Consider the following 19,583-nt stretch of genomic DNA (forward strand, 5'->3'; position numbering starts at 1 on the left):
AGCCAATAGCTTTCGTCTTGTATGGTCTTGTAATTTATTCTGAGCATGCGTGGCACTTCCGCCGGGAATTGTCTACACACGATCTGAATTTAAACTGTTTTAAAGATTTTGTTGTCGGAAATTTTTTTAGATCCTGCTCTCAAAACTTTGTGTGTCGGATGATGGAAAAAGTCAGATGGAGGCCACACACGATCGGATTTTCCGACAACATAATCCGATCTGACTTTTTCCGTCTGAATTCCTGATCGTGTGTGTGGGGCATAAGAGTTTCAATTTGCATGCAATCAGGCAGGCCCTCGCACTACGTGGTTTTGGTAAATCTGAAGACAAAAAAGGTTTACACCCCCTTTAAGCAATAGACCTTGAGTGAGTAACTTGTATAGCGCTACCTATGCGAACTGAATCGCCTCAGGGTGCTTTCCTGACACCAGAGTCCATCTGCGGCTTTTACCCCGTAAGGTCCCGACACGCTTATAAACACATACACATATTAAGGCCAATTTTTTTAGACAAGGTCTAGTTAACCTACCAGCATGTCTTTGGAGCGTGGGAGGAAACCGGAGTACCCGGAGGAAACCCACACAGGCACAGGGAGAACATGCAAACTCCAGGCAGATGATGTCGTGGTCAGGATTTGAACCAGCGACCCTATTGCTGCTAGGTGAAAGTGCTAACCACTACACCACACTGCTGATGTAACCTTCTCACCCCAGCTTGTGATTGGACAATAAGGGAGGAGCAATAGTTAACCCCTTCTTCTCACTCTGCTCTCTCCTGCTGTCAGCACACTCCTGGTCCTCACATGAGCATACAGGACACCTGATTGGCTCCCAGTCCTGCCCCCCTCAAAGACTAATAACTGCAGAAAGGAGCACTACAGGAGGCTGATGCCAAGTCAGATTCGGGTACTAACACTAGCTACACTTTAAAATAAATTTTTTCAGCAACAAATATTTTATTCATTACAGGTATTTATATAGCGTCTAGAATTTACACAGTGCTGTAGATTCACGCAAGTCCCTGTCCCAAGGAGCTTACAATCTAATGCCGCGTGCACACCATCTGACTTTCTGGCGGACCAGAGTCCATCGGACAATTCGATCGTGTGTGGGCTCCAGCGGACTTTTTCTTCCCAAAAGTCTGACGGACCTAGAAATAAGACTGGCTTCAAATTTGTCCGCCGGACTCGGCTTTTAGCGCACAATCCGTTCGTCTGTGTGCTAGTCCGACGGACTAAAACCGACGCTAGGGCAGCTATTGGCTACTGGCTATGAACTTCCTTATTCTACGTCATCACGTTTCGAATCCGTCTGACTTTTGGAGTGATCATGTGTGGCCAAGTCCGTTCGTTTGAAAGTCTGGCGGACCTCAGCTGCAAAGTCCGTCGGATTGTCCGGTCGTGTGTACGCGGCATTAGGTTCCAGTCTCAAAAACCTATACTAGGGCCAATTTTGACAGGAGCCAAATAAGTCACCTGCACATCTTTGAAATGTGGGAGGAAACCCGGAGGAGCTGAAGGAAGCACATACAAGCACAGTGAGAAGATGCAAACTCCATGCAGATAGTGTCCTGACCAATACAAACCAAGGACTCCAACTGTGCAAGGCAAAACTGCTAACCACTAAGCCACTAAAGCCGGAAATGCATTGATTGAAATTCGTCCCGTTTCGACAGGCACTGGCCGAGGATGGATCTATGTATGGGCAGGCTGATTATATGCATTACATCCATTACAACCAGCCTGGTGGATTTTTTACATACAATTACTGTTGGCAAATAAAGCCGCCAGCAGTAATCGCGTTCTGCCAGCAGGAAGGCTCATGCGACCGAACATAATAGGGCTCCAGGAGGCCTTCCCCCATCAACAATGACTGTGTTAGAAGGAAAGAAATTTAATTATCGATGGGCTGCCTAACTGCTGCCCTAATACTACATTAATTGGACTTTTGCTTAGCGTTGGGTTGTACATTTGAGCAGGGCCGTCTTTAAAGCAGGGCAAAAGGGGAAGCTGCCCTGGGCCCTGTCATTGTTGTTGTTTTCTGTTGGTTTGTTTTGGTTATCTCCAGGATCAAAATGAAGGAAAAGCCAACATTTTGAGTTGTCAGTAAAACAGTAATAGAAGCAGGGCCGTCTTTAAGGCAGGGCAAAAGGGGCAGCTGCCCTGGGCCCTGTCATTGTTGTGGGGCCCAATGCAGCTGCCTCATACTTGCCAACTATCCTAGTTTAAATTCCCTTGTCCTTTGAAGTTTTAGTCCTGTGCTGTTTGCCGATATCTCAGTGTGAAGTGCTGGTACTAATGCTGCCCAGCTCTGCCCTATTGTTGTGTAGGGATGACTCACCTGCAGGCCCTGTGTTTACATGTAAATAACCGGCATTCATATGTAAACAACGGCGGAATTAATAAGTAAATAGCTGTGGCTGGCAGCACTGATATGTAAATAAAGGCGGCATTCATATGTATGGTATATCATGCTCCCCTGCAATGAGGAGATGATGTGCTGTAACCTCTAGCAACCAATCAGTGAGCAGTATTACTGTACAGTAATCTCTAGCAACCAATTAACAAGCAGAAATAATTTTCTGTAATCTCTAGCAACTAATCAGTGAGCTGTAATGTGTGCTGTAACCTCTAGCAACCAATCAGTGAGCAGTATTACTGTACAGTAATCTCTAGCAACCAATTAACAAGCAGAAATCATTTTCTGTAATCTCTAGCAACTAATCAGTGAGCCATAATGTGTGTTGTAACCTCAAGCAACCAATCAGTGAGCAGTATTACTGTACAGTAATCTCTAGCAACCAATTAACAAGCAGAAATAATTTTCTGTAATCTCTAGCAACTAATCAGTGAGCCGTAATGTGTGCTGTAACCTCTAGCAACCAATCAGTGAGCAGTATTACTGTACAGTAATCTCTAGCAACCAATTAACAAGCAGAAATAATTTTCTGTAATCTCTAGCAACTAATCAGTGAGCTGTAATGTGTGCTGTAACCTCTAGCAACCAATCAGTGAGCAGTATTACTGTACAGTAATCTCTAGCAACCAATTAACAAGCAGAAATAATTTTCTGTAATCTCTAGCAACTAATCAGTGAGCCGTAATGTGTGCTGTAACCTCTAGCAACCAGTCATTAAGCAGTAATGATATTCTGTAACCACTGCCAATCACAATTGCTGCCTGATCTGATACAGTAAACTGATTTTAAGTCTAACTGCTATTTATTGCATGTCTCAGGGCAGGTGGAGAGTGAAAGTCAATGGGGGGCCCCCAAGAAAATTTTTGCCCAGGGTCCAATCAATATTAAAGACGGCCCTGCATTTGAGGGCAAAACCAAAACTTATGGTAGTCAGCAGAAGTTTGCCAGTAGATGCCTTCTTACTCACCAAGCAGACGCGCCCAATACGGGAATGGATGGTGGGGCTGTGAGGAGCATCGGTGGATTTTTCCCGGAAGAAGAAATACAATTTGTCATCATTTCGCTCGGCGCTGTCCGGAATCAGCTGCACATGGACAAAAGCGGGGTCTAAAAACGGAAAGAATAGACGGCTTTTATGGAAAGACCAGAAGTCGGACTGTATATATATATATATATATATATATATATATATATATATATATATATATATATATATATATATAACCCATCATAAGGTCACGCCGTGGACTTGTAATGTCCCTGTATGAGGTATGAACTCACCATTAAGCCAGCGGGAGTTGTACTGGTCAGTTCTCATGGCCGCCTTCTTGCCCATCGCTCTGAAAATGGCCGCATCTGTGCCCATAAAGTCGATGTAGACACCAGAGTAGAGTTCCTCATCTGTAGAAGGAGGTCAAAAATGTTATCTTTTAAGTTCAAAGTACCCAAAACACGTCTGCAGGTCACAACTGTTGGGTCATGTTTAGATACAGTCATGTAAAGTTAGACTTGGCTGGATCAGAGCGGTATATTAGCGAGCACAGCTCTGACCGACAGTTATCTGACTGGCACTTGGCCCAACAGCTGCTCCTGATTAATTAGAGAGTCTCGACCTTAGATTGTAACGAAAGCCCCTCAGGTGGAGGGTAAAGGGAGGGCTCACATGGGGGGGGGGGGGGGAGAAGGCGGATTAGTAGGAATGAGTTCTGGCAGTCTTGTCTATTACTCCAGATGGACCTCCTCTTTAGGACCCACAGCTGCTCCTAAGCTGTGTCTGTACATTAACCCGTCACTTCACCAACTATACATTATATGGCTCTGTGGGTAGTATGCATCGAGCAATGGACTGGTAATGGGGATCTACTGAAATCTCATCAGTATGATGAACAGGCGTCAATAAACACCCATGCTGATTATGAACAACTGCTGGAATCTTCCCTAATCTGGTGTCACGGGGGGACATTTTAATTGAACACTAGGAGGTCTTGTGTAGATGCAAAATTTTTTTGGGGTTTGCATTCGGGGTCAGTTTGAGAAGCTCCAAAGATCCTTCAAAGGTGTTTCTGTCCTTTTGACCTCCATCTAAGCTGATATGAGCTGCTTTTGAATTTTCATTGACTGAAGCAGGGGGTAGCCAAGAACTTGTGTTCTCAAGTCCCTACAAAGTATACAAATGACCATATGTGGGGATGGCATGCTCCGTGGGTGAGCTATTTAATATATTTTAAACATTCTGAAGCATGGCATGCAACATGTTGGTAGGAATCGTCTCCCTAGAGCAGGGGGGGGGTCAAACTCAATTTCTTTGTGGACCGCATCAGCACTATGGTTGCCCTCAAAGGGCCAGTTGTATCTGTAAGACTATGTATCTACTCAAATACATGGGAGTACTCAAGAGTATGCTGCATACAGAGTGCAGAGTTCAGGAGTGGGCTACGTACAGAGTGCAGAGTTCAGAAGTGTGCTAGCTATGAACGGTGCAGAGTTCCGGAGTGTGCTATGTACAGAGTGCAGAGTTTAGGAGTGTGCTATGTGCAGAGTTCAGGAGTGTGCTATGTACAGAGTGCAGAGTTCAGAAGTGTGCTAGCTATGAACGGTGCAGAGTTCCGGAGTGTGCTATGTACAGAGTGCAGAGTTTAGGAGTGTGCTATGTGCAGAGTTCAGGAGTGTGCTATGTACAGAGTGCAGAGTTCAGAAGTGTGCTATGTACAGAGTGCAGAGTTCAGAAGTGTGCTATGTACAGAGTGCAGAGACGTTAGGAGTGTGCTATGTACAGAGTGCAGAGTTCAGAAGTGTGCTATGTACAGAGTGCAGAGACGTTAGGAGTGTGCTATGTACAGAGTGCAGAGTTCAGGATTGTACTACGCACAGAGTGCAGAGTTTAGGAGTGTGCTACATACAGAGTGCAGAGACGTTAGGAGTGTGCTATGTACTGAGTGCAGAGTTCAGGAGTGTGCTACGTACAGAGTTCAGGAGTGTGCTATGTACAGAGTGCAGAGTTCAGAAGTGTGCTATGTACAGAGTAAAGAGTGCAGAGTTCAGGAGTGTGCTATGTACAGAGTGCAGAGTTCAGGTGTGTGCTACGTACAGAGTGCAGAGTACAGGAGTGTGCTATGAACAGAGTGCAGGGTTCAGGAGTTTGCTACATACAGAGTGCAGGGTTCTGGAGTGTGCTACGTACAGAGTGCAGGGTTCAGGAGTGTGCTACGTACAGAGTGCAGAGTTCAGGAGTGCGCCACATACAGGGTGCAAAGTTCAGGGGTGTGCTATGCATAGTGTGCAACCCCAAACCCCCCCAAAGCTTCCTTACATCTCAATTCTCCCCTACCTGGCCTGGCTTTAGTACCTCCCTGTGTAGGCGGCTCTAGTACCTCCCTGTGTAGGCAGCTCTAGTACATCCCTGTGTAATCGGCTCTACTACCCTTGTATTCAGCTGTAATACCTCCCTGTTTTGGCATCTCTGCCTTGCCTTGCTGGGAAATCGTTCTCTCTCTCAGATTCTGGAGATCTGTCCCCACCGTGAGTGTGTTGAGGTACTGTATCTGTTAGATTCGGGAGCTACTGAGAGCAAAGCTGTCTCTTGTAAAAACACAAGGCTTCTGTGTTTACAAGTGACAGCAGGGAGCAGGAGTGGAGAATGAGAGCCGGAAGTGGTGGAATGGTGTTCTGTCATGTTCCAGCTGCAAACTTGGGTGCAAGGGCCACATGACAAGGCCTGGCAAGTGGGATTCGACCCGCGGGCCTTGTGTTTGACATAAGTACCCTAGAGTGTGTCAATGAGATTTTCCAACCTTAGGAAACTATTGCCTAGGTAAGAATTCCAAACATTGGGTTAACCGGCTTAGCACCACATGAGGCCTGGCAGGCGGGATTCGACCGGCGGGCCTTGTGTTTCAAAATAAGTACCCTAGAGTGTGTCAATGAGATTTTCCAACCTTAGGAAACTATTGCTTAGGTAAGAATTCCAAAAATTGGGTTAACCGGCTTAGCACCACATGATGAGGCCTGTTTGACTCCCTCTCGAAGAGACCCTGGTCCATCCATTGGTACCATTCGTGGTGTAACCACACTAGGTGTTTTATCTGTTTGCATATGTTTTATGTTGCTTCTGTGCTCCGTGGGTGCTCAATGATCTATGAGACTTTTGTGATCGGGCATGGTTCCTCCCTTTAGTCCAGCTAATTTTTGTGGTGTGTGTTCCAAACCATCTCCAGGACTGCTTGGACAAAGTGGCTTTGGGCATAATTCACCTAAATCTGGGTATGAACCATGCCAGATCACAAAAGTCTCACAGATCATTGAGCACCCACGGAGCACAGCAGCAACATCACTGTAGTCTGGTTGGCAGAGGTGACAATGTAAGCATGCCCAAGAAGTGCATGGTGCGCGAAACCCAGAAGGAGAGTTAAGCCAGCCATAGATGGTTTCGAATCTTGGCCGGTTCCTCAAGAATCAGCTGAGATTCAAACCATGTATGGGCAGGCTGAATGTACCCAAGTTGCTCAATCGACCCGTGGTTGCAAGAAAGAAATGTCCTCCGTTTATGGGTTGCCTTAGGAGGGGGGGGGGGGGGGCAATCCTATTCAGACGTGGTTCCAATCAACCGTCCCCATTGGGAATCCACCCTTAAGTGGCTCTCTCAGTGCTTCCTGATGTTTCTCTATGTCCTTGACAGGCCAAATTGTAAGAAAGTACATTGTCCGGCCGTCACAAAGTGTCATTCTCAACTGACAGCATGTTTACTGGAAGAACTGATAAGAATCTAAAGTAGTTTAATCCAAACAGTGCATGTTTTCACTAGATGGGCCGATAAGAGTGCAGTGCAATCCACCGGAAAAAAGCAAAGAAAGCACATGATAAAGAAAAGAAAATAAATAAATACAAAAGTAACAGTTTCTGTCACTCCTAGTCCCGGTTCACCCAGGGGCGACCCGTCCGGCATCTTAGCCGCCTGACAAGTCACGCTCCATGCAGTGCAATAGAACTGTTTTAATAGGAGCGACTCAAGTCGCTCTGACTTAGAAAAGGGTTCCTGCACTACTTTGGGGCGACTTCAGAGCGGCTTACATTGACTTCTATTAAAGATTTTCATTTTGTGCTTTTCAGTTCGTTACTGAACGGCTGTTCGTCACCCAGACATGCTGCGGAATCGGAGGAGATAACGTGTTATTTATTATTGGCCTTGAAGTTATTGCTTTGATATTATTTTTTTGCTTGAATAATAATGATTTGAGTTGGTATATTTTCTATATTTTCGGATGCATAGAATGCACTTTTTGGTTAAGTTCTATTGGCAGATAGCATGTCTAATTTTATTTGTTTTCTTTTTTTAATGCACGATAACAAAATTGGAGAATAATATTTGGCTGTGTGTTTTACTTCAAATGGCAGTTTGGGAGTCGGCAGTTACATCTTAAAAAATACAATGTAAAATTAACAAAGGACACCGACATAGTTGTATCTTTGATCTTAAAAACTACGGGATAATGGTGTTGTGGTAACTTGCCCAAATAAAAAAAAAAAAAGCATAATAATATTATTCTTGATATCACTAGAAAAAAAAAGCCTTTTAAAATACGTTTGCAATAACTCCACCAGTATCACCAGCAAAGCCCACCAAAAAAAAAAAAAAAAAAAAAAATGCTTAAAATTCTTAAAAAAAAAAATTGGCAAAATTTTTTTTTTAACTCACCTCTAAATGCCTGTTACTAAGGGGTCCCTCGTAGTCTGCCTTCTTCAATGCCCGGGCTGGTGATATCACTTCCCCTCATGCCGCACAGTCATCTGGGACCTGTCACGTGTCCCAGATGACTGTGCGGCGTATCACGGCGCCCAGCACCGCTCGCGCATGCGCAGTGGGTGCCTGGCTGTGAAACCACAGCCGAGTGCCCACAGTAAGAATGCCGGCGCCGTGAGCTGAGCGGAGAATGAGGGGGGGGGGGCTTCGTTCCCCCGCATCGCTGGACCCTGGGGCAGGTAAGTATCCAATTATTAAAAGTCAGCAGCTGCAGTATTTGTAGCTGCTGACTTTTACATTTTTTTTTTTTATTTTTTTTTTTAGGGGGCACCCCACTTTAAAAGAAGAAGAGAATTGTGCGCTGCATTTTGAGATTTCATAATTTTCCACGTCACGAATGTTAATTCTCCATTACGAACGCTCGTTTACAAGACCGACCGCTTCCGGCACGTCCTTGCTTCCAAGCAATGCGTGTTTGCACTTTGGACTTTTGTCCGACGGACTTGCGTACACACGCTCGGAAAATCCGACAACAGACATTTGTCCATGGAAAATTTAAAAACCTGCCATCCAACATTTGTTCTGCGGAAAAAAATTGTCCGGTGGAGCGTACAAACGTTCGGATTTTCCCGCCAACAGCCTGTCATCACACAACTCCCGTGGGAAAATCCAATCGCGTGTACGAAGCTTTACAGTTATTTTTTTTTTAAAGTTTTGTGTTGTATAAAATGTATCTCTGAATGTCAAGGGTAGAGGAAGGACAGTCTGATACATTGTAGGACTAAAAAAAATAAATAATAATAATTATTTTCGATATTATATTCGATATTATATTCGATATTATATTATCGGGCGGCACAGTGGTGTAGTGGTTAGCACTCTCGCCTAGCAGTAAGAAGGGTCGCTGGTTCAAATCCCAACCACGACACTACCTGCCTGGAGTTTGCATGTTCTCCCTGTGCCTGGGTGGGTCTCCTCCGGGTACCCCGGTTTCCTCCCACACTCCAAAGACATGCAGGTAGGTTAATTGGCTTCTGTCTAAAATTGGCCCTAGTATATGAATGGGGACCTTGGATTGTGGGCTCCTTGAGGGTAGGGACCGATGTGAGTGTGCAATGTACAGGGATAGGGACAATTGTAGACACCTCACTCAGATTGAACTGGATGGACTGGTGTCTTTATTCAACCTTACTAACTATGTAACTATATCACTTAAAACATTTCCACCACAGAAGCCTTCTGGCCAGAAGGGGTTAAATATCCTGAATAATATAATAAAGTTCTGGATGTATTCTGGTGGTGTCGCTGGAAGTGTCCCGCAAGACGCGCGGCTTTTTGCAGGAGCTCACAAGTAAAAAGTATGTTTTGGCTGGAAAGGAGATATGGGAAATGAGCAAGGAAAGGATTTACACCGTCTCATCCTACAATCCAAGATCAGAATAGAAAAGTGTCACTTACTGATGAGCGCAGACACGCTATCCAGTTTGGGGTCGTAAGCACATTTGCCTTTGCCTGACTCCACACGATCGGGATCCAGGTAAAAGACATAATCCTGTGTGAAAGACAAGAGGAAGAGAGATGAGGACACGTCCAGTCACAACACGCGTGGTGCTTCACCACAACCATAACCTGCTGCCCATTTAAGAATCTGGTTTCTTGTCAATTTTTTTTATTTTTTTTTTGTGGAACGCAGAGGTAATGGATATTTTAGGATCTGCGAGGGATGCCCAACCCATGAAGACAAAAAAAAAAAAAAAGCTCCTTTGAAGAGGTGGAATTGCAAACATAATGAAGGCTTACTGGTGTGGTGACCAGAAAGGACAATGGGGGACAGTTAACAAGCTGTGCTGATACACTTATGGTGAAGCACAGACAACAAAGCTCAATGGCAAAAGGGTTACGTGTCCAGTTTACTTCGATTTTTCAGATCTTCTACATGGTGGAGACATTGACTCTTGGCTATCTCTGGTACACAAGGTTCTTAAATCCCTGCCACACAGAGCTTACAGTCTAAAGGAGCCCAAAATGACATATTAAGGTGCTCAGACCTTTACCCATTTGTAAAATGATATAAACTAAGCCAAGTAGTTTCTAAACTTACACCAAGACCTTTCAGTTAACCTGAGTTTAATACACTATATGACAAAAAGAATGTGGACCCCCCCTCCCATTAATTGAGGTCAGGTGTTTCCAGTGAAGGCCACTGTTAATACTACAGCACACCAAAACATTTTAGTGCGTTTCCACCTTGTGGTAACAGTTTGGTGAAGGCCCCTTTTTTCTGTTCCAGCATGACTGCGCCCCAAAGGCAGCTCCATAAAAGCATGGCTTGACCTATCTGGTGAGGAGGAACTCGAATGGCCTGGGCTCAGCCCTGCTGAATACCTTTTGGGATGAACTGGATCACCGATTGTTCGCCAGGTTTTCTCATCCAACATCAGTACCTGACCTCACAAATGGGCACAAATTCCCACAGACACCCTGCAAAATCTTGTGGAACGCCTTCCAAGAAGACCGGAGGCTGCCACAAAGGGGGGCAACATGATATTAATGGCCATGAGGGTAATGGAAACAACTCCATATTAATGGCCATGTTTTTGGGAATAGGAAGTCCAACAGGATCTTATAGGCGTGGCGGTTGAGTGGTCACAAACCTTTGGCCATATAGTCTACACTCCATGGTTGGTACCTCATAATGGTGATGGCATGAGTAAAACAACAGAAGGATCTGGTGGGATGTGGCCTTTTATAAACAAGATGAAGAGCCTTCACCAAACTGCAACAAGATCATATACGGGTGAGGGTTGAGTGGTCAGAAACCTTTGACCATATAGTCTACACTCCATGGCTGGTACCACATAATGGTGATGGCATGAGCAAAACAACAGAAGGATCTGGTGGGATGTGGCCTTTTAGAAACGAGATGAAGAGCCTTCACCAAACTGCAACAAGATCATATAGGCATGAACGTTGGGTGGTCAGAAACCTTTGGCCACATAGTCTACACTCCATGGCTGGTACCTCATAATGGTGATGGCATGAGTAAAACAACTGGAGGATCTGGTGGGATGTGACCTTTTAGAAACAAGATGAAGAGCCTCCACCAAACTGCAACAAGATCATATACGGGTGAAGGTTGAGTGGTCAGAAACCTTTGGCCATATAGTCTACACCCCATGGCTGGTACCTCATAATGGTGATGGCATGAGTAAAACAACAAGATCTGGTGGGATGTGACCTTTTAGAAACAAGATGAAGAGCCTTCACCAAACTGCAACAGGATCATATAGGCATGAAGGTTGGGTGGCCAGAAACCTTTGGCCATATAGTCTACACTCCATAGCTGGTACCTCATAATGGTGATGACATGAGTAAAACAACAGAAGGATCTGGTGGGATGTGACCTTTTAGAAACGAGATGAAGAGCCTTCACCAAACTGCAACAAGATCATATAGGCATGAAGGTTGGGTGGTCAGAAACCTTTGGCTGTATAGTCTACACTCCATGGCTGGTACCTCATAATGGTGATGGCATGAGTAAAACAACAGAAGGATCTGGTGGGATGTGACCTTTTAGAAACAAGATGAAGAGCCTTCACCAAACTGCAACAAGATCATATAGGCATGAAGGTTGGGTGGTCAGAAACCTTTGGCCGTATAGTCTACACTCCATGGCTGGTACCACATAATGGTGATGGCATGAGTAAAACAACAGAAGGATTTGGTGGGATGTGGCCTTTAAGAAACATAATTTAAGCAAATCTAGTGCCACATTTGAATATGTACACCACCATAAAGTTTTGGGAATTCGGCAACATGTTTGTTGACAATGGTTCTTTGTGGTTGAAAATGAAGGATAAAGGGACCACATCAGCATCATATTGGGGCCTATGTATCAATATTTAAACTGTTGTATGGCCATTTGTATCTTAGTGTATGATAACAAAAAGGTCTTGCTATAATAAGGCGATTCCACCTGCAACTTATTTTATTGAGCATTTAATGACTGTTAGTTGTATCTTCACACAGGCTCTGCTCTATCTGTGTTGAACCAGCCTGTAGGGGAAAGTCAAAATTTGTTTCATGTCACACTGAAAGGAGGAAAGTGGGCTAAACGTTGTCACTGTCCCAGAATCTGGGTGGGGAAGGGGGGGCTCAAGGGCCCCTGGGAGTGGCCCCACCTTGTGTTCTGCTGGTGCTGGGCTGGGCGGGAAATCTGCTGCTCTGCTCCCTCGTCCTCCGGGAAGCGCCATGTGCTCTGAGGCCTGAAGAGAGGAGCACGGCAACAAGAGTTAGACCTGAAGAACTTTCAGGTTAAAGTTAGGAAGAGGAACACCGCCAGGAACGGAGGGGGGGGGGGGGGGTGACAAACGACACGGATGGTGGACACACAGGGCACAGATGGAGGCTCTAGCCCTAATCCTAGGTGTTAGTTCTGGGATGCATTGATGTAAACAGGAGTATATGAGCTGCACAGAATGTGCACACAGACACGGAACATGCATACATAGACATGGACTATATTCCTGGTAACGGGTCACATACATAGAACTGGTCATGCAGCACGGGGGAGGGGGAGGGTCACATTCAGAGAGTAAATGTTAAAATGTACAGCGCATGAAAAAACACAGAATCAATGATATGAGATAATCACCACAATATACAATATAGAATTAAACTCACCTGCGGTAGAAAAATCATTTTCACACACAAACAGAGCACTAAATTATGGGGAGTAAAGTCACAGACCACCACACCAACCCCACAGCGCTCATGGACTGCCCATATACACCACCTGCCAACTCATTGTATACACTGCCCATATACACCACCTGCCAACTCATTGTATACACTGCCCATATACACCACCTACCAACTCAATGTACATACTGGCCATATACACCACCTGCCAACTCATTGTATACACTGCCCATATACACCACCTGCCAACTCATTGTATACACTGCCCATATACACCACCTGCCAACTCATTGTATACACTGCCCATATACACCACCTGCCAACTCAATGTACACACTGACCATACACACCACCTGCCAACTCAATGTACACACTGGCCATACACACCACCTGCCAACTCAATGTACACACTGGCCATATACACCACCTGCCAACTCAATGTACACACTGGCCATACGCACCACCTGCCAACTCAATGTATACACTGGCCATATGCACTACCTGCCAACTCAATGTACACACTGGCCATTTACACCACCTGCCAACTCAATGTATACACTGGCCATATGCACTACCTGCCAACTCAATGTACACACTGGCCATTTACACCACCTGCCAACTCAATGTACACACTGGCCATACACACCAACTGCCCACTGAATTTACATACTGGCCATACACACCACCTGCCAACTCAATGTACACACTGGCCATACGCACTACCTGCCAACTCAATTTACATACTGGCCATACACACCGCCTGCCAATGTACACACTGGGGGATCATTTACTAAAGAGGTGGAGTTTCTACACTTTTCAAAGTGGCTGCTGGTAAAAAGGAATGAACTTCAGCTGTTCTGGGGGTTCTACCTACCAATGCACCTTCTCCCCATGTTGATTTAATCAAGGGCCTCTTCCCCACAACCCTGGCCTGGTGGTTGTGGGGAAGGGGGGGGGGGGGGCTGCAGGCGGGGTGGCTTATCAAAATCTGGAAGCCCCTTTAACAGTAAGGGGGCCCACAGATACCAGCCCCTCCATGCGAATGAGGAAGGAGCACATTGTACCTTTCCTTCATCACAAAAAAAAAAAAAAAAAAAAAAAACAACAGTTTTTGACAAGCTCTATAATAATAAAAAGAAAAGTCTCATGATATCCATCCACTGACATGTATATTGTGCGGTGATGTAGCTCCTCATCAATCATGATGCCCGAAAGAAAGAAAAAGAATCACTGTCTGCCATCACCTCTGGGGCACACCACTCCCACCAAGGATGATCCGGTGGATGACAATTGATATATAAGAAAAGGGGTGGGGTTGCCCAGGTGACATCATTGACCACACATGGGCATGAAAATACTATATATGGTCAATAATGGCACAGTGATCCCAACGCCGTCATCGAAAAAAAAAATTCTACCACATCATTGGGTATTTAAAGTGAATACAGGTTCACCTTATTTACTAGACATGTGCACTGCCGAAAAAATTTGTTTGTTTTCGTTTTTTTTTTTTAAGTTTTTCAGGTCATTCATTATGATCATAATTTGTAGATTGGTAAATTCGAAATATTAATTTCCAATATTAATTATCAACCCATTTACAGGCCAAATGATCCAGATTTAGGGACATATTTTTGTAAAGACATTCACTGCACATTCACCCGTGAAACCCGTCTTCACATTTATAACACTCATTCGCCAGGAAGGTTCAATCGCTATCTGGTGTTTCGTACTGCTAAATGAGCTATTTCTTAATCTCTGCGTGCTTATTCCAGTCATCCACAAAACTGAAGACACATTTCTAAATAAGTACAGAGATTTGTATAGCACACATACAAAAGAAGCCTTCTTCAAACTAATAATAATAATAATAATACAATAATAATAATAATAATAAAATAATAATAATAATAATACAATAATAATAATAATAATACAATAATAATAATAATAATTAAAAATAATAATAAATAAAAATAATAATAATTTATTATTATTAATATTATTTCTTACAGTCACATTTGTGTCAATAACTGAAAATACAGAACAGTAAATAATAAAATGAATAAACTCTTTATATGTCTTTTCTGAACGCATTGGGGATGATTTACTAAAGGCAAATAGACTGTACACTTTGCAAAGTGCAGTTGCTCCAGAGCTTAGTAAATGAGGTAGAGCTTCACTTTGCAAAGAATACCCAATCACATGCATGGAAATAAAAAAAAAATAAAAAAAAAACAGCATTTATGCTTGCACATGATTGGATGATGGAAGTCAGCAGAGCTTCTGTTCATTTACTAAGCTCTGAAGCAACTGCACTTTTTTTTAAAAGTGCACAGTCTGTTTGCCTTTAGTAAATCAACCCCATTAACTTTTACATTTACATTTTTTTTCTGGATAATAATAAATAGGCACAAATTCCTTCATGTATAACTAAAGCGCATACTGTCTTATGGATAGAGTAAAAAAATGGTGAAAATAACTGTTAAAATTGTTTGTTTGTTTTTTTTTTTTTTACTTTCTCCTTGGGGAGGTTTCCTGACACAACAGGAAGTGAGAGGAAATCTCCTCAAACTAACGGGAAAAACTTCTTAGACAAAACAAGTGTTTCTAAGAAGAGTGATGGCAGAAAAAATACCAAGTGGTCCAACAAAGCTGCTTTTTTTTTCCGGTTGCTTAATTTATTTATTTATTTGTTATTTTTTTTCTTTTAAGTATAACTAATAGTATAACTTTTTATTTAGCTTTGGATGGAGCGGAGAGGGATTAGAACCCCTGTTCGTTTTTACTGCAGTCTGTGCCCCCCCCCCCCCCCCCCCCGTTAAGGGTATTCATCCTCTATGTTTGCCATTATCATTGAAAGTGAAAGAAAATCCCCACATTTTGGGTTGTCCCCAGAAAAGTAATAGGGGAGAAATCTTCCTATAGGGATACTTGTTCTGGTGACCTGGGGGTCCCCATAGGCATTCCCTTAATTTTCAGGGACTTCCTCTCACTTCCTGTTTGGCTCTGGGACATGAAGTGAAGGCGAATCTCTCCAATGGGACACAGATGGCGAAGAAAAAATATGGCAGGGGTTATAATCCTCCCTTACTCGATCCAAAATGAAAAAAAAAAAAAAAAAGTTTTACCTTTAGTTCTACTTTAATGTCTAAGTATAAATCTATGATTGTTTCACGTATTACACTCCCGTAGTGTTTACTGAGTCACTACCTCTGTTAGGCTTCTGAAGTATCAATTTCCGGTTTGGTAAAATAATACTTTCTAAGGTTAGTTTTGAACATGAGGTCATGTCCCCGTGTTCTTGTTCATATTAAGTTCCTGCAGTCTTTCCTGATATGTTTTATCCCACAGACCTTCCACCGTGCTCGTTTCCTGTCTCTGGACTATCTTATCAATATATTTGTAAAAATTAGATCTCCAGAACTGGACACAATATTCTAAATGAAGCCTAACTAAAGAGCTATATAGAGGAATCAGGACCTCCTTCCTCCTGCTGGGGACCCCTCTAGTGATAAAGCTCTATATAGAGGAATCAGGACCTCCTTCCTCCTGCTGGTGACCCCTCTAGTGATATAAAGATTATATAGAGGAATCAGGACCTCCTTCCTCCTGCTGGGGACCCCTCTAGAGATATAGAGATCTATATAGAGGAATCAGGACCTCCTTCCGCCTGCTGGTGATCCCACTAGAGATATAAAGATCTATATAGAGGAATCAGGACCTCCTTCCGCCTGCTGGGGACCCCTCTAGTGATATAAAGATTATATAGAGGAATCAGGACCTCCTTCCTCCTGCTGGGGACCCCTCTAGAGATATAGAGATCTATATAGAGGAATCAGGACCTCTTTCCTTCTGCTGGGGACCCCTCTAGTGATAAAGCTCTATATAGAGGAATCAGGACCTCCTTCCGCCTGCTGGTGATCCCACTAGAGATATAAAGATCTATATAGAGGAATCAGGACCTCCTTCCTCCTGCTGGGGACCCCTCTAGTGATAAAGCTCTATATAGAGGAATCAGGACCTCCTTCCGCCTGCTGGTGATCCCACTAGAGATATAGAGATCTATATAGAGGAATCAGGACCTCCTTCCTTCTGCTGGGGACCCCTCTAGTGATAAAGCTCTATATAGAGGAATCAGGACCTCCTTCCCCCTGCTGGGGACCCCTCTAGAGATATAGAGATCTATATAGAGGAATCGGGACCTCCTTCCTCCTGCTGGGGACCCCTCTAGAGATATAAAGATTATATAGAGGAATCAGGACCTCCTGCTGATGATTCCTTTGATGATTCACCCCACATTTCTGTTCACTTTCCCCATTGCTTGGTCAAACTGTTTGCTCATTTAAAAATATTTCCCTTCTATTCAGGGCCGTCTTTAATATTGATTGGACCCTGGGCAAAATTTTTCTTGGGACCCCCCCATGCAATTTCACTCTCCACCTGCTCTGAGAAATACAATAAATAGCAGCTAGACTTAAAATCAGTTTTCTGTATCAGATCAGGAAGCAATTGTGATTGGTTGCCAGCAGTTACAGCATTTCATTACTGCTTACTGACTGGTTGCTAGAGGTTACAGCACACATTACGGCTCACTGACTAGTTGCTAGAGGTTACAGCACATCACCTCCTCACAGCAGGGGAGCATGATATACATATGAATGCCACCTTTAGTTACATATCAATGCCGTCGGCCACAGCTATTTACTTAGTATTGTCGCCGCTATTTACATATGAATGCTGGTTATTTACATGTAAACACAGGGTCTGCAGGTGAGTCATCTGCACACACCAATAGGGCAGAGCTGGGCAGCATTAGTACCAGCACTTCACACAGATATCGGGACACAGCACAGGACTAAAACTACAAGGGACAAGGGAATTTAAACCTGGTTAGTCGGCAAGTATGAGGCAGCTGTTTTGGGCCCCACAACAATGACAGGGGCCCAGGGCAGCTCCCCCTTTTGCCCTGCTTTAAAGACGGCCCTGCTTCTATTACTGTTTTCCTGACAACTCAAAATGTTGTCTTTTCCTTCATTTTGATCCTGGAGATAACCAAAACAAACCAACAGAAAAGTTGATTTTCCCAGGATGCGATAAAAACAAAAATAAAAAACAAAACAAAAACAAACAGTCATAGGTAGTAACCTTTCTCTACTCTATCCAAAATAGAAAACAACATTGGCTTTAGATACACTTTAATGTTTTCTCTACATTGCAACAGAAGAATCACTTATATACATTGTGTCAACCTAGAAAACCTCCACCCATCACAGCAGCATGGACTAGATCCTAAATACAGTGTACAGGTTGTTTCCTGACAATCTTGGATTGCCATACGCCAACAGTAACTACCAAGGTGGTGGGCAGCTGAAACCCAGAACCAATTGTCTTCCCAGGAAGTTTGGTATAAAAGAGCGTGGCGTGGCGTGGCGTGTTTGGTAGACATAGCTGTCTTGTGTCACCAAATGTGCCCTTCTCTTAAATCAGGGGTCTCCAAACTTTTTAAACAAAGGGCCGGTTTATTGTCCTCCAGACTTTAGGAGGGCCGGATTGTGGCCAGCGTTAGGGACATTTTTCCTGGCATCGGTGGGAGTAAACATCCCCACATTTGGTATTAGTGGGAGGAATAGTGCCCCATCATTGGCATCATAGGGAGGAATACTCCCCCATTATTGGTGTCAGTGGGAGAAATGGTGCCCCATTGTTGATGTCAGATGGCAGAATAGTATCTCATATCAGTGGAAGGAATAGTGCACCAGGGGCCAGATAAAGGCAAGCAAAGTGCCACAACCGCCCCCCCCCCCCCCCCCCGAACGCAGTTTGGAGATCACTGTCTCATACCATCTTCCTCATGAAAATAAAAAGACCTCTTTTCCAATTTCATGAGGTCTGACTGCTATCACAGACCATGGCGGAGCCTTACATATCATAGAGAGAACAGGTGTGTCCAAGCTTCCGCCTCCCTGGTAATGAACATCTGCTTCTTGGCAGGGCCTGAAAAAAGGTCTCCGCAGCCTCCATCACAGGCAATGAAAGGGAAAAGGCGAGTGCCACAAAAAAAACTGCTAAAAATGCTTCAAAACTTTTTTCAAATACATAGCCAAAAAAAAAAAAAAACACGTTTCGGCCAGTAGGCCTTAATCATGACTCAGCTATGATTAAGGCCTAACGGCTGAAACATGTTGGCTTTTTTTTTTTTTGCCTATGTATTTACCAGCATTGAAATAGCTGATTTTTTGTGGCTCTCAACTTTTCCCTTTTCGTCTCATAGAAAACTATAGGATCATCTGCTTCCAATGTCAGAATATTTAAGCTCTCACTTCCATATAGCAACAAAGAATTACTTTCTAGGCTAAAAAAAAAAAAAAAAGGGAGATCAGGTACTTTGAGATTAACTCGGAGCACAGCTTTGGAATATTATGAAAGGACTTTCTTATATTTCACATCAAAGACCTTCTAATGTGAACAGGTTATGGAAGCAATAGATGGAAGTGGATGGATTGATTTCAAGTGCCCCCGATGTAATGAATTCAAGCACACGTTTTATTGCGTAACATCCAGTGCCACTGCGGGGGTCACGGTCACCTTCTGAGAAAATTGTCAGACCTGGAGGGGGAATGTTCCCATAATTGGGTCTGTGTCTGCTTCACAGCTGTGCGAACTGACATTTATCGTTTTGCACGAAGAGACAGCGGCTCCCAAAATAAAGCACATCTGAAATCTTC

At 43.8% G+C, this 19,583-nt stretch overlaps 1 protein-coding gene across 4 annotated transcripts in view; it reads right to left on the minus strand.

The window, feature by feature from the left end:
• SEMA3F (semaphorin 3F) overlaps positions 1-19,583 on the minus strand; it is a 155,585-nt gene that overhangs the window by 30,288 nt on the left and 105,714 nt on the right. For 2 of the 4 annotated variants that reach the window (XM_077451532.1, XM_077451533.1), the window contains exons 6-9: positions 12,336-12,419; positions 9,613-9,706; positions 3,699-3,818; positions 3,385-3,524 (exon numbers count right to left, since the gene is read on the minus strand). In XM_077451532.1, the coding sequence (XP_077307658.1) occupies positions 3,385-3,524; positions 3,699-3,818; positions 9,613-9,706; positions 12,336-12,419 (438 nt within the window). The remainder of the gene's footprint in view (positions 1-3,384; positions 3,525-3,698; positions 3,819-9,612; positions 9,707-12,335; positions 12,420-19,583) is intronic. The other 2 variants (XM_077451534.1, XM_077451535.1) reach the window with 1 other exon arrangement.

Source organism: Lithobates pipiens, unplaced genomic scaffold, assembly GCF_037356315.1.
Source record: "Lithobates pipiens isolate NorthernLeopardFrog02 unplaced genomic scaffold, aLitPip1_a1.2 Scaffold_23, whole genome shotgun sequence".
NCBI classification, from domain to species: domain Eukaryota; kingdom Metazoa; phylum Chordata; class Amphibia; order Anura; family Ranidae; genus Lithobates; species Lithobates pipiens.